The following is a 19,060-nucleotide window of genomic DNA, read 5'->3' on the forward strand; positions in this document are numbered from 1 at the left end:
TAAAGTGGCGATTAATGCCAGCCAGAACATAAATGATTCTGGCAGAAGGAATCAATCCAGAAAAACCATAAAGTGGCAGGCTTCATTTTGAAAAGTTTAGCACTTTCTGAACGAGCAGTGGTTGATCAACTTCTAAGGTCGGTGGTGAAAAAACACTCAAAATGGTGCAAAGCACAAATATTGCAAAAAAAAAAAAAATTCTAATAATGAGAAAGTTTATTTGAGCAATCTCACCATCAAACGAGTATATGGAAATTGATCACAAGTGTAGCCTTAATTTTTAAGATCGCTCTCTTTCTTCTCTCTCTCCTCTTGCTCTCTTTTTTCTTCTCATTTTATGCATAAAAATGCAACCAGGCTGAACTAAAGCAAATTGGTTTAATTCCCTGGAGGGAGCATGAACAAATTTTCCCAGCAACTTTCCACTAAGGCATTTGTGTATGGGCATGTGGATGGAATGTGGAAGCAGTCAGCTACATAAACCAGTAATCAAATGAAACATTACCCATTTCAAAGTGCCCTGAAACCACATTAACATCACCAATTAAAACACTGGGCTTGGGAGGAAGGAAAGTGGCCAAAAAAGGAAAAAAGTAAACATATATGTGGGACATGTGGCTGGGGTGGAGGAGGTATGGGTGGGGAATAAAATCTAGGGGGAATTACTTCCCTTTCAAAGGCAAATCTGTTGCAAGAGTGCTAGCAGGAGGTCTTTTTGATGGGATAGAAGAAAGGAATAAAGAATACATTCAATAATTTCATCAAATTGAAATTCCAGCAGTTTACCTAAATTGCCGAACCATTAGACACTTAAAAAAGCATTCGTATGCACCCACTTTAAACCTTTTCTAAAATAACCAGTAAATAGAACAGGGTTGCAATAAACATTGGGAGTTCTTTTCTCTTTTGTGGCTGACACTGCTGTCACAAAGCTGGTCCTTCAAGGATCACCAAGGGGTAGGACATTCCTTCATCCCTCAAACACTTACTCAACAAATGCCAAACAAATCTGAACCCTTCGTGCAGCCCTTGATGCTGGGGATACAGAAATATAGAATTCTTCCAGATCTCAAAGAGCCCCCATGTCAGATTCATAAGCTAGGGTGCTTCCCTTTCTGTAATGTGACTGGATCCAGGCCCACTGGCCTCACATCCACATGGCACAGACAGTACCAGTGTTTCCTTTCAAGGTGGTTTCCACAGTCCTGTGGATCCTGCCCATAACCATGACCAGGAGTGGAGATGGCCAGCAGTCTCCTCCATGGGGAACTTTCACCTGGCCTTGGAGCTCATTCAGCCTGCACACCTAAGGAATACCATGCGCTGACTCTCTTTTTCTCCCAGCAGATCACTAGAATTTATTCATCTTGCACAACCAGAATTTTAGGCTTGCTTAACTGCAGGAATCCATTTTTTTTTTTGGCCCATGGCAACCGCCCTTCTACTCTCTGCTTCTGTCAGTTTTGTTATGTTAGATACATCAATACGTCATCACTGTTTAGTCACTAAATCATGTCCAACCCTTTTTTGACCCCATGGACTGTAGCCTGCCAGGCTCCTCTGTCCATGGGGATTTCCCAGGCAAGAATACTGCAGTGGGTTGCTATTTCCTTCTCCAGGGGATCATCCTGACCCAGAGATGGAACCTGGATCTCCTGCACTGGCAGGCAGGTTCTTTACTTACCACTGAGTCATCAGGAAAACCAAGATACCTCAAATAAGGGGTATTATAGAGCACCCATCCTTCTGTGACTGGCTTATTTCATTTAGTACAATGTCCCCAATTCAGCCACATTGTCTCATATGGAAGATTTTCTTCTTTTTAAAGGCTGAATAATATTCCACTGCATACACAGACTATATTTTGTTTATCTGCTTATCCATAGGTGGACATGCAAATTGCTTTTATTACTTAAATAGCCTAGATAGCACTGGTTCTCTTTTACCATTTTCCCTCTGACTTTTCCGAAAATCTAACCAAGGAGCCTACTTAGCTGACCCTCAGACTGGCCATCTCCCGATTCCTGTCACATCCCTGCCCTTTGGCTCAGCTGCAGAATGCAGCTACCACAGTTCTCTGGGATGACATCCGAGACCCACCCTCTGGTCCATCTGCCTCCTCAGGTTTTCCTGCCACTGCACACCCTGCCTTAGGTTCTGGGCACACCTGATTCCCTGTCTCTTTCAAAAGACAAACTTGGGATTCTGTCCTTTCTTTGCTCTCACCATCACACCTCCCTCCATTTCTGCATTTAAAAAAGTTCTTTATACATTTACTCTTACTTATACCCATGATTATAATCACTATTGAAAAAACAGTCACGTATAAAATACAAATTAAATCATATTATGACGATTCCCACCTCCAGAGATGCTTAAGATACCAATTTCAACAAGATTGTAATAAAAAAGATATAGAGTTAAAAATATAAACAAGGACTTCCCTGGTGGTCCAGTAGTTAAGAATCCACCTGCCAATGCAAGAGACATGGGTTCAGTCTCTAGTTCAGGAAGATGTCACATGCCACAGGGCATGTGCTAAGCTAAGCCTGTGCACCAGAACTACTGAAGACCAAGTGCTTTAGAACCCAGGCTCCACATAACAAAAGTCACTCCAATGGGAAGCCCAGCCTGCACACTGCAACTAAAGAGAAGCCCCGCCCACAGCAACTAGAGAAAGCCCATGAGCAGCAATGAAGACCAAGCAGCCAAAAAACAAATAAATAAAATTTAAAAAACCAAAAATTAGGCATATAAAGCTACTAAAGTAATACATACTAAGACATATACTTAGTAGGCAGATACTAAAGGAGTAAACTTAAAAGCCTACTTTTATTTGTCCATGTTTCTTGTTTCTGTTTCTCCCTCTCTAAGTGAAAGTAAAGCTTAAAAATACATAAACATAGTTCCTCTTCATTTAAGTCCTGTGTTCTTATACCATGAAGGAATCTGACTTAACAACATTTTAAAATGACAATCTGAGCCAAAGGGTTTTGTCGTTGTTCAGTTGCTAAGTTGTGGCTGACTCTTTGCAACCCCATGGACTGTAGCCCGCCAGGCTCCTCTGTCCATGGGATTTCCCAGGCAAGAATACTGGAGTGGGTAGCCATTCTCTTTTCCATTCTCTTTTCTCTTCCTGACCCAGCAATCAGGTCTCCTGCATTACAGGCAGATTCTTTACCATCTGAGGCACCTGGGAAACCCGAGTCAAAGTACAATGCTCATCAGATACTGTCCCAGGGTCCCCAGATATGCATGAAAGTACTTCTAGAAATCATATCACAATGTACATCACTAAAGCACTCATAAAATTATAAAAACACTGTTTATCAGGTCTCTCATCTACTGCTCCCATGCCATCAGGAATCACATTCAGAATTTCTTCTCCTACTTCAAAAGCTGCTTACAGTTCCTGGTGACCCCAGGTAGTCTGGGGGCAGGGGGGTGGCTTTCTCGGTGGCCCGCCTGACCATGGCGGGCCAGGGCTTACCTGCACAGGAGTGGCGGTCTTGGGAGAAGCCGATCCCACAGGTGGACACACACTGGCCCTGCTGCATCAGCAGGGGAGGCTGGCAGGACGAACACTCGAGCCCACTGGTGCAGGTGGAGCACTGTGGCTGGCAGGCTGGCTCGACAAGGGTGGGAGAAAGAGAAAGGGAAGCTCTCATCAGTTCAAGGGCACCGCCCTGGTGCCAGCACCTGCACAGCCCAATTCTGAAGAGACAGAGAATCAGGAAGGCAGGAAAATAACTCTACCTGCCTTCATTTACATAGCATGTATTTCCTGCCAGGCAATGCGTGAAGTGCTTTACATATATAAATGCATTTAATCTTCACAACAACGCTATGAGGTAGCATATCAATCCCAATGTTACAAATGATAAGCAAGCTCATAGAGGTAACATAATCTGCTCGAGATCAAGGTCGCATGAAGCTGGCATTGGAAGCCAGGCAGTTAGGCTCAAGGGTCTTGCTCTTCTCTTCTTATCCATTTGCCCCCAGTAGCTTTCTCACTCAATCATTTATAAGAACACCCCTTATTCAGAGATATAAATAACTTCCAAGAGGTTTGTAGATCATGAATCAGAAGAGAGAGTAGGGAGAAGTGAATGATTATAAAAATAATAAAAGCAGTTGATTTTTATCAAGGCCTAACAATATCCCAGACACTATTCTAAGCACTTGATGTGTACACACACATGTAATCCTTACAACGCCTCCTGAGGAAGGTACTGGGACCACCCCATTGTACAGGTAAGAATGCTGAGGCACAGAGAGGTTATACTCACAGCCAGGGTGTAAACCTACATATTGTAAAATGGATAATTAACCCCCTGAGTTAGAGACAGGAGAAAAAATAACTATGATTTGGCCTCAACCAAGTCCAATTCTCCCAATTAGAGCTCCCTCTCATTTGTATTATGTGATTCAGTAGGGCCTGATTCTGTGTGACCCTATAGACTATAGCCCGCCAGGCTCCTCTGTCCATGGGATTCTCCAGGCAAGGATTGTAAAGTGGGTAGCTATTTTCTTCTCCAAGAGATCCTTCTGAACCAGGGATTGAGCCCACATCTCTTACATCTCCTGCATTGGCAGACGGGTTCTTTATCACTAGCACCACCTGGGAAGCCCCATATGTACTATAAGATTCTGAAATGCACATGAACCCCCTCTGGATCCTCTGGTAACCCACGAGAGGTAAGCTCTGTTATCAATTATCTGTGTGATATTAAGCAAGCCAGCTCATTCTCTGGTCCGCAGATTCCCCATTAGCAAAACAATAAAGTTCTAGTAAGTGATCTCGAAGGTCATGTTACCTCTGAAGTTCTATCTTGGATTAACAGATGACTATCCTTGAAAGCGAGAAATCCAGCCATAACTACCTAGTAAACATCTGACTGCCCCATCGTCTATTAATACCTCCCGGTAAGAGTGGAAACACCCATCAAATGTGAGATGGGAGAGGTCAAGCAGCCTACGGATGACATTACCCCCTTCTCATGGTTTTTGGAAGTTGTGCGTTTCCTGCACCATGACCCCATCCAGGACACCAGTGAGCCTCAGTCCCTCCCTGGGTGGTCTGCCTGGAGCCTTACCTAAACAGAAAGCACCAGCTTGGTAAAACCCCAGACCACAGCTGTGCACACATTGTCCATTCCTCAGCAACTTGGTGGGATCCTGACAGAGGTCACAGTGGTCTGGAGACTGAGAGCAGGTCAAGCAGTCTGGGTGGCAACGTACTATGATCAAGGACAAAGAAGAGGAGAACTCAGTAAAGACCATATGATTTCTCTTACCTCCTTCTAACAAGGGGTCTATGGGGTACATGAATCTGTATCGCATATCAAGAAAACTCTGGGTATGTATGAGAAAGGACTCCAAATAGCAAAACTCATTTCAATGCAAGATTTCAAGGAATTGCTCCTTGACTGAAAAACACTATGTCCCCAAAGTGAAGACATTAAAAACAATACTAAACTAGCCCTTTGCTGACAATTTACCACCAAGTTCAGTGATGATCCCAATGACTGGTAATGAGGTTTGAAATCTTGGAGAAAAAAGAAGAAAAAAGTGGCTGTATTGTTTTTCTAGAAAATGATAACTATTTTTCAACAGTATAGGTTTTATGCATGAAAAGGGCTATAGAGGATCTGTAAAAAAATATGGAGAAAACTCTGGGGATGAAAAAGGACTCCAAATAGCAGAATTGATTTCAATGTAAGATTTCAAGGAATTGTTCCTTGTTTGAAATACAATCACTGTGTCCCCAAAGTGAAAACATTAGAAACATTACCAAACTAGGCCTTTTCATGCTTCTGTCTCCTAGAATACCTCTAGAAACAGGAATGACTAGTTCCATGATAAATAATTTAAACAGATTCAATGATTTATAATTTCCAAGAAGTTTTTCCTAACCTTTGATATGCATAAAGGTTAAAACATAAAACCTACACTACTGAAAAATAGTTATTATATTCCTAAGAAAAATACAGCTGTTTTTTTCTTCTTTTTTCTCCAAGATTTCAAACCTCATTACCAGTCACTGGGATCATCACTGAACTTGATGGTAAATTGTCAGCACAGGACTACTGTTAGGTTTCACAGTTGTCAAGGACCTGATTTTCAAGGTTTGGGAAATTATAATACGCTACATATTTGTTTTGGAAAGCCCAAAGAATCACTTTGGTGAGGGTAAAGTAATGAAACCCTGACATTGCCATGCTTTCCCCATGATAAACTCTTCATGGAAACACCGATTAGCCAAAATATGTTGAGTGCCACAAGTGCAACTGCCAATATGAAAAACTGCAGATGAAAACAATTAATTATGAAATATGAGTGCAAGAAAATGCCACTTCTCCAAGGCAGACTGAGCTCTCAGGCAAATTACTGCTCAGCCAGAGCAACTCTAGGGCTTGCCAACAATTATCAACTGGAACTAATTCAACCCCAGGTGATTTGAAGGCAGAGTTGCAGAACAAGTAGATAAAATTTTCTTTTGGAAGAAATTAATGGATCCTTGAACTTCAAAAACCCATTTGAGAACTCCAAAAGGAACCATCTGTTTAATAGTTCATCTTAAAGAAATGAACATCCATAACAAACTTGCAACAATTTTTCTTTGATCTTCGACAACGAAGCAATCCTAGTAACCATATTTGCCTTTACAAGTTCTTGAACATTATTGTATTTGATTTTCACAATAATTTTGCAAGGAAGATAAGGCCGTTTTATCAACAAGAACATGAAGATCCAGAGAGGACCAATGACTTGTGCGAGGTCACATACTCATAATCAGCTGAGTTTGGCAAACGCATGGGCCAAGATTAATTAGCATCATTTGTTAGAAAAAATTAAGAAGAAACAAACAAACAAACCGAGTGAGTGCATAGAGAAAAATAAGCAAGGGGTGGGAGGAGAGGAGATCTCTCTGAATTGTGTGGCAGTAAGAACAGCTCAGCAGACAGAAATTGGTCATGGACCCACCTGATGTGCAATCGGGACAGCACTGTCCCTCCACCACCTGGGCGAGTGTGGCCACGGGGCAGGGAGGACAGGAGGGCTTGTAGCAAGTTACCTGAGCCCCCCGGCACTCACACACCTTGCAAGGGCCATCCTCCCACTTCTCCCCCTCCTGCAGGAAACAGCAAAGAAGGACGCTGTTATCAGAATGCAGAGATTCAGAAGCCGGTTGGCTGGTAGAGAACGCATGATTTTCATAAGGGTCAAAGTGAAGGGTCCTGATTAGTACCATGTCAAACCTAACTTTGAAACAGGACATCAGTAGAAAAGTTCAAGCCAGTCAATCCTAAAGGAAATCAACCCTGAATATTCATTGTAAGGACTGATGCTGAAAATGAAGCTCCAATCCTTTGGCCATCTGATGGGAAGAGCCAACTTCTTGGAAAAGACCTTCATGCTGGGAGAGATTGAAGGCCAAAGGAGAAGGGGAGAGCAGAGGATGAGATAGTTAGATACCATCACTGACTCAGTTAACATGAATCTGAGCAAACTCTGGGAGACAATGGAAGCCAGAGGAGCCTGGCATACTACAGTCCATGGGGTTGCAAAGAGTCGGACATGATTTAGTAACTGAATAACAAGAGTTATAAATTCAAAAGGATAGCGTCTCTCCTTCTTTGTTCATAATTGATTTATTTTAAAGTAGAACCCAGGCAGAAAGATAAAATATGAAAGCATTCTGGGGCTTCCAGAATATGCAAGAAGCATATAACACTTGTTTCTCAACCTCTCTCAGCAAAAAAAAAAAAAAAAAAAAACAGAAGGGATTACTATGTACCTGGTGATTAGCAGGTACATTAAATACAATCTTTATAACAACAGCAGGAAGCAGGTTAAAATGCTGAATTTCCTTATTGTTACTACAGTAAAAGCAACAGTAGGGTCATATATTCTTACAGTGACAGCTCTCGCATACCCACATTTAGTGGGCCATGGGATGTGCCATGGGCTTTCTCACACTAAATATTCTTTTCAGCCAAGCAAATGATGATAATAAACATTAGTGCTTTGACAGAGCATCCAAAGTGAATTATAAAGAGCAATTCCTTTCTGCTCACTGTGCTATTCACCCTGGAGATAGAAAAGAGACAAAAGTTCCTACCAGAATGTTTGGGGACATGAAGGAGGTACTGTTAAAGAGAATAAAAGGGCGTACTTTAAAATAAAGTTTTGATAAAATGTTTATTAAGTCAGTTGATGTTAAGCATTCTGAACGATTAATGTTGACAGTATTTAGCAAAAGTTCAATGAATTAGTCTTTGTTATCATTACAATTCTTAATCCCAGACCATAGTGCCATCAAATATGACAGGACAGTTTATATAGATCACTGCTTAAAATAATTTTCTACATATTTATCTACAAGCTAAAAATTTATACTTACTGGAATACGTTTAACTTTACTTGCATTTGAGGACATCTAGGAACAAAGCAAAACAGAAATATATTTATTTTTATACTACTAAAAACACCATTAGGCTGATCTAGTCATTTTTTCAATAGGAAATATCCATTTTTCCCCAAGTAACAAGCAACTTCAGTCACTGTTTATGAACAGAAATAAAATATATATCAAAAACAAGAAAAGCATACCAATATGAGGTGAAGACAATATGCCTAGGAAATATTTTTGAATTCTTATTCTCACTTTGTGCTGAACTATTTGGCTTCAATTCCCCTCAATATGAAGGACTTTGCAAGCAGGAGACCTAAGCTTGTAAGAGCAAATTCTTGAAACTTCTATGGTACTGCAGCATCATGGGAATTTGTGCTTATTTAAAACAATTTGCTTTTATTTAATTCTACTGGGCTTAATTTACCTCCAAAAATGGACAGGAAAATTAATACTGTGATAAAGAGAGAAAACACAACTTCAATATTTATAGGGAACCTTTAATCTCCTAAATTCTCAGGAAACAAAGGTGACTAAATTATGAAGTATCAATATGAAGCAAACAATGCCAACAGCATGATGATAATAATAATAATCTTAAGCTTCTTTATATGCCAGGTATTGTTCTAACTTTATATGTATCATCTCAAAAGACCCATGAGATAAGTACTATTTTTATCTCTATAGCTGAGGATTAAGTTAACTTGCCCAAGGTCATTGTCAGTATGTGACAAAGTAGGGGTTTGAATTTAGAGCTCGCATGTTTTAACCCTACACAACACAGCTCCCCAGCTTATACGAAACATTGGCAAGTTGACAGGTGCAATTCACCCAGATCACAAGAGAAAAGGGTGTAGGAATCAGTTCACCAGTCAAAGTACCTAATCCTAATACTGATAATCCCACTTTGAATGGTCAGTGAAGCAGCTGTATCTATGATTAACAGACTGTGCTTTTAAGAACACATTGAATTTATCAACATTCCAAGAACCCCACGTGGAAAATAAGAGCTATAAAGATAGAGCAAATTTGAAGAGATTAAGATAAATATGTTTCCCCAAGGGTATAGAAGAAAAAAAAAGTACAGATTTAGGGATAAATAAAACCTTAACTAATAGAGTTTTGCTCTACATGCAACACATCAAAATCCTTTCTGCTCTACCTGCAGAATAAACCTAGAGCCTGATCACTTTATATCACTGCCTCCCTAGACCAAACCACCACCACTTTCCTCCAGACTACTGCAAAAACCTTCTAACCGAACCACCTTTGTCACTTGCCCATACGGTGGCCAATGTGACTCTCTCACAAGTAAGCCCCTCACAGCCCTGCTCTGCTCAAGACTGCCCAGCAGCTCCCGTCTGGGTCCGAGTGAAACCGGGGTCCAGGCTACCTCCTGCGCCTCATCTCAGAGCCTTTCCCCCTCATTCCCTTGGTTCCAGCCAAGCTCACTTTCTTGCTGTTTCCTGGGCCTGCCAAGCACACTTCTGCTTCACTGTTTTTTCCTTTGCTGTTTCCTCTTCCTGGTTTGTATCCCCCTCCACCACATCCCCGGCTCACTCCCTCAGCATCTTCTTTCAGGTTTTGCTCAAATTTCTCTTCATGAGAGGACTGCCCCATCATCTGATGTAAAAGACGCCTCTCTCCCCTCAGTTACTACCCAGCTGTTTCATTTTCAAAGAGGCGCCCGTCACCACCCAACACACGTGTTTGTCATCTATCTGCCCACCGTGAGACCAAAGCTCCGTGAGAGCAGGGATTCTGCCTGCTGGGTGGCCTTCTGTACCTCCAGTACCCGGCCCAACAGTTGTGCAATCATGTCTGTTAAACAAGTGAATGGGTAAAAGAAATGAGAAGGTAATGCCCCCTTATTAAACCAATTTCCAAAGATTCATTTGTATTAGTCTTCGGTTATTAGCCCAATACTCACAAATTCTGCACTTTCTTCGTAAACGCAATAACCATTCCTTGAAATGCATTCAGGACAGCATTTTCCCTCTAAGTGAATTAATTCTTCACCCTGCAGAATGAAGGTTGCAGAGGAACACACCAAGTTAACATCTGCAGGTAGCAGCACTAAATTGCCAAGTGGCTGAATTCCCTGAGCAGAATGGAAAGCCATAACACACCCGTCGGCTTTGACTCCTGACTTACTGGATCTCCCCTGTGCTATAATCCTACGAAAAGTCGAGTCAATACAGCTCATCCCTTCCTCCAAGTGCCTTTTTCTTTCCAGTTCTCATGGTCTTTGTGTATGATTTCCTACCCATGACCAGGAACTCCCATGAAGAAGAAAGGCCACAAGTAACCTTGTAGTCATGGAAAGTTATGAGTTTCAGAAAAGGACCTTAAATTTATGTTCAAGGCTCGAACTTGTGATTTGATTTCATTAACAGTGCTCAAATCACACAAACATTTTCCCTTGAATACAAAATCAGGCACATCCCTATATGCACAGATGAAGTCTCAGGCATAAATTAAACAGCAGAAAACTAATTTCTACTCAATATTCTGAAACTGTTATCCAATTCACATAATCACTATTTTAAAAATTACAAGAGGAAGGAAAGAAATGCTATACTAGAAAGGCAGATATTAAACTTTCAAAGTCATCATTTTATCACTTTTAACTTATCAAAATCATTCATTTCAAAATTTTTATTATAAAATAATAAATGCTTACTATAAAAATAATTCTGAATTCTATAACTTAGAAAACATAATTTCATTAAACATAAGTCCTACCTCCCAGGAACTCTGCTATTGAAAAGACAAGCTTTGTTTACAACTTTTCATATGAATATAGTAACATCTAATATCTGTAGGCTAAAGAGTATTCTTTAAAACACTTCCCACTTTCTAAAGATGTATCTACTTTTTAAAAAATGATGATGCTTCTTTACATGAAGACATTATTTAATTTGTGAGCTATATTACATTTGAAGTGTAAAAACCATGTTAGGTAAAAACTGAATAATGTAAAATTGCATAAACAGAATAATCACAGTATGTTTAAAAACACTGTGCACTAAAGAAAAATATGAAAGAAAAGCATTGGTTGCCTTTCAATTGTAGCATTATGAATGGATTTTAAAGTCTATTTTCTACTTCTCTTGAGCCTTCAATTTTCTAAGCGAATATGTATTATTTTAATGGAACTATCACTTTTAAAAGAAACCCAAAAATATATGAACGACCATAATTTTTATAATATCAAAAAAGTTATTTCGAAAAAGAGGGGGTTAGATAGATCACTATTCCTCAAAATTTCATGCCAGTCAGAGGGTGCTACAGGGAGCAGACGTATTTACATATAAATTGTTTTGCAGAAACGTGACAACTCAGCTGGTAGTGAAGGTCTAACCCACAAACACAGAGAAATTTGCTTTCCAAGCATATAAAGGGGTTTATAAATGTGTAATCTAAGTCACTTAAAACAATGTTTTGAAACAAGACGGAGTACGTGTACTTCTATTAAAGTTGAAATGCATGAATCATTCTTGAATGCCTACTACAATACAGACAGACAAAACTGAAAATGGATCCTCCATCACTCCAATAAGGCAAAGAAGGTAGCTTTTCTGAGTCTTCAAAAGCTCCTGAAAATAACCACTAGCCCTGCTCCTGGGGAGTGAGGATGCAGTTTCGGTGAGGCAGGAAGTTCTAAATAGATTTGCTATTTATAGACATCTGGATGCCCCAGACTGCATCAGTTCACTGCGATGAGGAGCTTGCTCCAATTAGCATCAGACTTTGGCTTTGAGAAAAATCGCTTTGTGAAACAAAACTAACTCTTCTTTTTAAGAGGATTCTGCTGCATAGGCCAGATGGAATCTGCTAACCCCTTACCACTGAATCACACCAGCATCCATCCACCAGATAGAGACTTTGTCATTCCACCAACCTGCCCACTGGAAGAGAAAACACTCTTTTGAGGGAATTTTCCTCTGCTGGAGAAGGGAAAAGCACCTCACATTTACAGCATGACTACCTTCTTCCATATCTTTTGCTAGAAACTTTGATTCCCTTACCATTTTATCTCTCATATATGAATGTTGAGTGAGGTCTTTTAAAAAAAAAATGGCAAATTGACTTCTTCATTTGAATTCATGCTCAAAGATAATACTAAATATAGAAACATGGAAATCATCCTGTCATGCTATTCTACTGCTGATTTACTTATATTTCAATGTCTAGGGATTTGGTTTTATACATCAATGATAAAGGTCATGCTACTTGCTCCTTTATCAACAAAGAAAAACTATTTATTTCAATGCTATCATAACATTGCTGTTGATAATAATGCAATAATTATTACAATGGTGATGCTGCACAATTTTGCCTCTTTCTCTAGAAGTTTGCTTTTCTGCACCTTTGTGGATATAAACACAGACTTATTCTATCTTTGGTATGAAGATTAGAAATCAAATGACCTTGATATATTTTAGAATAGGCAGAAAATGGGGTAGAATTGAGTAAAAATACCAATATTGTACTTTTACTGCTCCCCTTGGCAAATGTCATCATTTTCTCCAGGTGCTCCTAACGCATTTTATTCATGTTAATTCCTAATAATTGGTGTCATTGCATATTATAATTCCTATGTATGTATCCGACTTCCCTCGAAAAGCCTGGGAACTCTTGAGATTAAAATGTATCTTATTCATCTTGTTATCTCCAAGCTACACAGAAGTTAAGAAGTGAGTATCCCAGGCTTTCACAAGGTCATTGAGAAACTGAAAGTGTTAGTCACTGAGTCGTGTCCGATTCTTTGCCATCCCATGGACTCTAGCCCGCCAGGCACCTCTATCAATTTCTCCAGGCAAGAATACTGGAGAGGGTTGCCATTCCCTTTTCCAGGGGATCTTCCTGACCCAGGGATCGAACCCACGTCTCCTGCATTGCAGGCAGATTCTTTACCATCTGAGCCACCAGGGAAGACACTTAAGTGACTTTCGCACAAGGTCATTAAGTGAAGCAATTTACAGAAGTACGGCCCAGAAAGAAGGCTGCATGGTTTAGTGTTGGTTAAAATTTCCCATCTGGTAGTACATTCAGTGTAGAATCCAGGGTCTTAAAACAATATGTGCTAACTGATTAAAGATCTGGAGAAATAGGCTAAAGGCATTAGAACTCAATTCATAAAAGAGAAGACGAGTGGGCGTGGGTGGAGAATAGAGGGGGGTGCTATGGGGTGACCTGCGGAACACTGAGACGCATTCCACTGGCTTCATCAGCTGCTCCCCACTTCCCTAAGAACAAAGGAGAGGACCTGGTTTATGCTACCACAGCAGAAGCCATGGAAGACTGGCAGGTACTCGCAAATGCTTTAACACTGGGGATGGGGGGTCAAATTATTTCCTGTGAGTGAGACTCTTGGTATAGACCTGACTGAAACTAGGTGGTTAAGGGACCCACCCTACCAGGATCACCTCTCCCAGATTTTCCACAAACCCTGGGATATCAGACAATCCAAAACCTTGGAAATAACCCAGCATCCTCTGGGCAGACTGCCAAGGCCAGGAAGCCCAGTCTTGGCCCCAGAGAGAGAGAGAGAGAGGGAAAGAGAAGAGGGCCCTGACCAGGGTTTTTCTCATCCTCATCCAACCAATCTGATTCCCCTGACATAAAGAAGAGAATGAAAAGGCATGTAGAGGGAAATAAATCTGCGAAAGACGAGGCCCTCTTTACCTAAATGTGTCTCAGCTCTGCTGAGACCCAGAAGTAGGAAGCAACGTGAAAAAAGAACTCTGTCGCCGACAGCCCTGTTTGATAGGCTGTTTGATAGGCTCCCCAGGAGCCATGTCAAGAGGAGCTGAGACGTGGGGGAGAACAAGAAAGAAAAACGCCTTCACTGACACCCCGCGCTTCAGATCTTCCCAGCTCCCCTCATCTACTCAAGTTCACAGCCCCGCGGGAAACTGGTGGGGCGGATGGGAGCGGCCAGGGAGAGGGAGACAGCTTTGAAAGCAATTTGTTTTGCAGCGGGTCAAAATTGAGTTCAAAGGGAAAACAAAAAAAGCAATTTCCCCACCATATATATCTATAGTCCGAACAGAGGCTACTTTGTTAAAAGATTCTAGAAATTCTGCAGACAGCACAAGTCCGCAGAGGTCAACAGAGTTAATTATTTATGGGGTCTCCCTCTGTGCCTCTTTAAAACAAAGACACAAACACATTTCATTTTCTTTCCTGATTCATAGGAAGAGCCTCCAGGTGCTGGCTCACCACTAAAAGCTGCCAGTGGGGCCTGTGACCGAAGCCGGACCCCCAGAGCACCTGCGGACTCTGCTTCACAACCAGATTGAGCTGGGCAGCCACCAGTGACGAGGCCCAGCTGCGCTGACTGTTAGGCTCCTGTCCCACGTCATCCCTTTCTGTGTCCGTGTCTCTGGCTCAGGGCTTCCCATCTAACCAGCTGCACCGAGAGCTAATTGCTCCAGGCTAGCTGTTCCAAGCCAATCTGAACAGGAAGTAACATTTACACTACAGAATCTCCGTGCTTGAAGACAACTTGAAATTGAGCCATCAAACCTGGCTGTCCCCTCTGCTGGGAAGGGACGGGAGGGAACAGGTAGGGGACCACCGATCCTGCTAGAGAGAGGGTTTCAAGTCCAAACAGAGATGCCTTCGCTCCTTACCCGGGCACACTCCACTTTGGCACACTCTGCAGTCTGGCAGGTCACTTGGCCACGGTCACACGTGCAGAACTCACAGGCCGAGCCTTTCCAGATTTCATCCTGGTATCTCACAAGCCCTCGGTGTGAGCAGCTTCCAGCAGGAGACACACAGTCCTCACAGCATTGCCCCTGATGCCGAGCCCGTCTCTGACCCTGAGGAAGCAGAGAGAAGGAAGGAGAAGGGCAGTGGTCAGGAGGGCACCAAAGCATCGGAGCAAAAGGACATAAAACACCAAGTTTGTACACCATTCCCTGGTGGCTCAGATGGGAAAGAATCTGCCTGCAATGCAGGAGACCTGGGTTTGATCCCTGAGTCAGGAATATCCCCTGGAGAAGGAAATGGCAACCCACTCCAATATTCTTGCCTGGAGAATCCCATGGACAGAGGAGCCTTATGGGCTATAGTTCATGGGGTCACAAAGAGTCAGACAGGGACTGAGCAAGTAACACTTTCACTCTCCCTTCCCCCACCTCCCCAAATGGAGGCAGGTTCCCCTCCACCCCCACCTCCTTCCTGGGAGGCAGGTGCTTCCTACCTCTATCTCATAATCTGAGCATCATAGCATTTTCTCTTCCCTCAAGGGACACACTGGACCAAGAAACGCATTTTGAAAGTGACCTCGATAAAGGTTGGAGAATCAAGTTGCACACGCCCACATACCTTTTCGCATCTTAATACAGGGCAGGGCTGTTTGTGACACCTGACCTCACCCTGGTCACATGTACACGTGGTGCAAGCATTTTCACGCCACTGCTCTCCATGCTGAAGAAAGGGGGGAAAAGCGGAAAATCAAATGTCACATGTATCAGACAGAAACATGGGGCACATAAGACACACAACATTTTATTAGTTTTTAATTGAGTCACACTGCATGTACTCCTGAGAAATGACAACATTCACACAGCAAGAGGCTCTAAGAACAAAAGTCAGAGAACTTTGGATTCATTCTTATTCAACTAGATTCATTCTGCAGATGCCTTGAGGGCCTGCCTAGGTACACAGAGGCCTGGGAACACTGAGCCTCGTAGGAAGTCAGTGTTGTTGGCTAATTGATGGCTATTCTTTAGCTCTTCTTGGCTGGGAGACCCAGTTCTCATGGCCACACACTCACTTTTCCAGCTTCCCTTGTAGCCAACCCACAGATTTTGTCCCCCAACAAGGGGACCCCAGGGGAAGAGTGCTAGAGGTTGAAAAAACGACTCTCCTTAGCCCATAAAAGAAGAAAAGCCCACCCCTTTCTTCCATCAGGCTTAAGTAATGAGTGGGTGAGGACGAGCTGCCTGAAGCTGTGGAAGACACAGTGGCTGGAACATGAGGGGACAAGCCAGAAAGCAAATGCCAACAAGCTGAGGATGGGAGAGTGCAAGGATCAAAAGACAACATCACGGAGACCTAACTAACCCTGCACCTTCCCCACCGCTGGGCTTCTTGCTATGTGAGGTCATAAATGTTTCATCTTAACCACTTTTAGAGGAGCATTTATTTCTGTTGCTGGCAGCCAGAAACACCATAACAGATGTAGAGGCTCTTCCTTCCAAGAGGAAATAATCTAGCACATATGTGTCTACTGTATTAGACAGCAGAGTTCTAGTATATAGAAAAATCATTTACCCATGAGTTCTTTTCATCTAGACTTCAAGGGAACCATCTAGAATTGATGTCATGCATCCCCTAATACTCTTCCAGATTCTCTGCTGAGAATCAAAAATCACAATTTCTATTTACTTTTCCTCAGAATGACTGGTAAGCAAGGGAAGTAGTTGGGCTTATTTTTGATATATTCTTTGCTTTAGAATAATGTAACCTTCTTTTGGTTCAGCTGGGTACTCCCAAGACAGAACATTCATTCATTCGATTTGTTGAACACATTTTCATTCGGTGCCTGCTCTGCGCTGCGTGCTGACCTACACTGTCCCAATAGTACCTTCAGGTTTGCAGGCTCCACCAACACCAAGCTCCTTGCCCTTCCCCTCTCTCTCCTCCCACCCCGCATTGCTCCCAACCTCATTGTAAGTCAGGAGACACGGTCTTTGAATATCAGCGCATAAAGTCCAAACCAGACAGAAGTTCCTAGAGCCTCCAGGTTAAGTGTCCACTGACAGTAACCAATGGTACTCCTTTTTCCCTTCAAGAGGTGTGAACAGAAAGTTCACCACGGTTCACGAACCAGATGCTGCTTGCCAGCACATTCTTTTATATTTCTAATCCTCTCCGATTTAATTTTTTCAGAAAGGCTCTCCATGAAGAGAAGAAATAAGCCATTTATGTACTGAGTTACTAATGCTGGCACAGAGTCAGATGAGGGCGGGGGCGGAATGATGGTTAGCAAGGCAGCGGGCAGACATGTAAGAACGAGTGTCGCTGCACCTACGACAGGCACATCAAAGCTTACCTCGTACACGTGGCCAGCAGCAGAGCAGGACCGCGAAGAGCACTGTGGACAGCATCTTCCAGGGACGCGGACTACAGTTTCATCCTAACACCCCAAAAGGAGTCCATCAGAAGGCGATATTAACAAAATCCACAACAGTAGGAAAACTTCACTCCTGGCCAACTCAAACACGCGCCTCAAAGCAGCCAGAAACAGCAATTTCCTCTCCTTTAGTATTTATTAGTCACCTGGTGCTTTGATAAGAATTAGCACTTCTCAGGGCAGTGTAACTTGAGAAGTTTGCACATTCCTCAACTCTCAGCTACTTCTAAGAACAAATAAAAGCACAGCTAATAGCAATAAGAATAGTACTTCCTTGGACATCTAGGTTGCTTCCAAGTCCTGGCTATTGTAAACAGTGCTGCAGTGAATATTGAGGTGCATGTGTCTTTCTGAACTATGGTTTCTCAGGGTTTATGTCCAGTAGAGACCTAGATGGGTGGGATGGGGGGAGGTCCAAGACAGAGGGAATATACATATATACATATGTATATATATATTTAGCTGATTTACTTCACTGAGCAGCAGAAACCAGCACAACACTATAAAGCAACTATATCCCAACTTTAAATAATAAAAATAATAAAAAGAAGGGTAGGTTTTGTTTGACAGGTACGGTTCTAGGTACTTTATGTGAACCTGTGAAGTAGGGACTCTTATTCCCCTTTCGAAACAAGCAAAGTGAAAACCAGAAAGGTTGTGAAACTTGCCCAAGGTCACTGAGACATCTTGCCCAAGGTCACCGGTAATGGTAAATGGTTGGCACAGAGGACTTCAGAATGTCAGCCATTTCAACACTTCAGAACATTTACACTCCTACTGAGTTAGCACTAATAACAAAGTGAAGGGATCCCTCACTTGATAAACTATCTCACTATTCTTCTGGATCTTTATGTGAATCCACACATTCAACTATATGCATTAGGGAGGTCCCTAATATGAAAAAAAATCAATCATGACCTTAAGTATCTTGGTGGCTCAGATGGTAAAGAATCTGCCTGCAATGCAGGAGACCCAGGTTTGATCCTTGGGTTGGGAAATCCCTGGAGAAGGGAATGGCTATCCACTCCAATCCTCTTGCCTAGAGAATTTCATGGACAGAGTTGCCAATCAAGGGGGTCCCAAAGAGTCAGACACAAATGAGTGACTAACACTATTACTTTATTCACTTTAACATGAAAAAAAATCAATCACGCCCTGAGATATCTATTAATAGGAATATGGCAGTACAGAGAAATAGGGGTGATAAACATTAAACACCCAAAGGACACCCCACCTCCTTATACCTACAGTCTCAGTTCTACCAACGCCACCCCCAGAATTTCAGACTCTTTGTCTCCGCTGCCCTACAAAGAATTTTCACAACAATGGTCTCCTTATTAACGCAAACAATCAGCTTCTAATTTTGACATCAGTTCAGCCTTTAAAATGGCAGAAAAAGGCAAATTAAAGCCAAGAGAAGGAAGATTAGAATAAACCAAGTTTCAATTACTAAGAAGTGGTAGAATTTATACAGAAGATACCTCCTGAAC

General features: G+C 42.1%; 1 protein-coding gene across 1 annotated transcript in view; it reads right to left on the reverse strand.

The window, feature by feature from the left end:
- FRAS1 (Fraser extracellular matrix complex subunit 1) overlaps window positions 1-19,060 on the reverse strand; it is a 505,552-nt gene that overhangs the window by 264,578 nt on the left and 221,914 nt on the right. The window contains 8 exon segments of the mRNA XM_070458257.1: window positions 3,491-3,625; window positions 5,097-5,240; window positions 6,988-7,135; window positions 8,408-8,443; window positions 10,347-10,436; window positions 15,058-15,249; window positions 15,758-15,859; window positions 17,490-17,573. Coding sequence (XP_070314358.1) covers window positions 3,491-3,625; window positions 5,097-5,240; window positions 6,988-7,135; window positions 8,408-8,443; window positions 10,347-10,436; window positions 15,058-15,249; window positions 15,758-15,859; window positions 17,490-17,573 — 931 coding nt within the window.

Source organism: Odocoileus virginianus, chromosome 29 (genome assembly GCF_023699985.2).
Source record: "Odocoileus virginianus isolate 20LAN1187 ecotype Illinois chromosome 29, Ovbor_1.2, whole genome shotgun sequence".
Classification (NCBI taxonomy): Eukaryota; Metazoa; Chordata; class Mammalia; order Artiodactyla; family Cervidae; genus Odocoileus; species Odocoileus virginianus.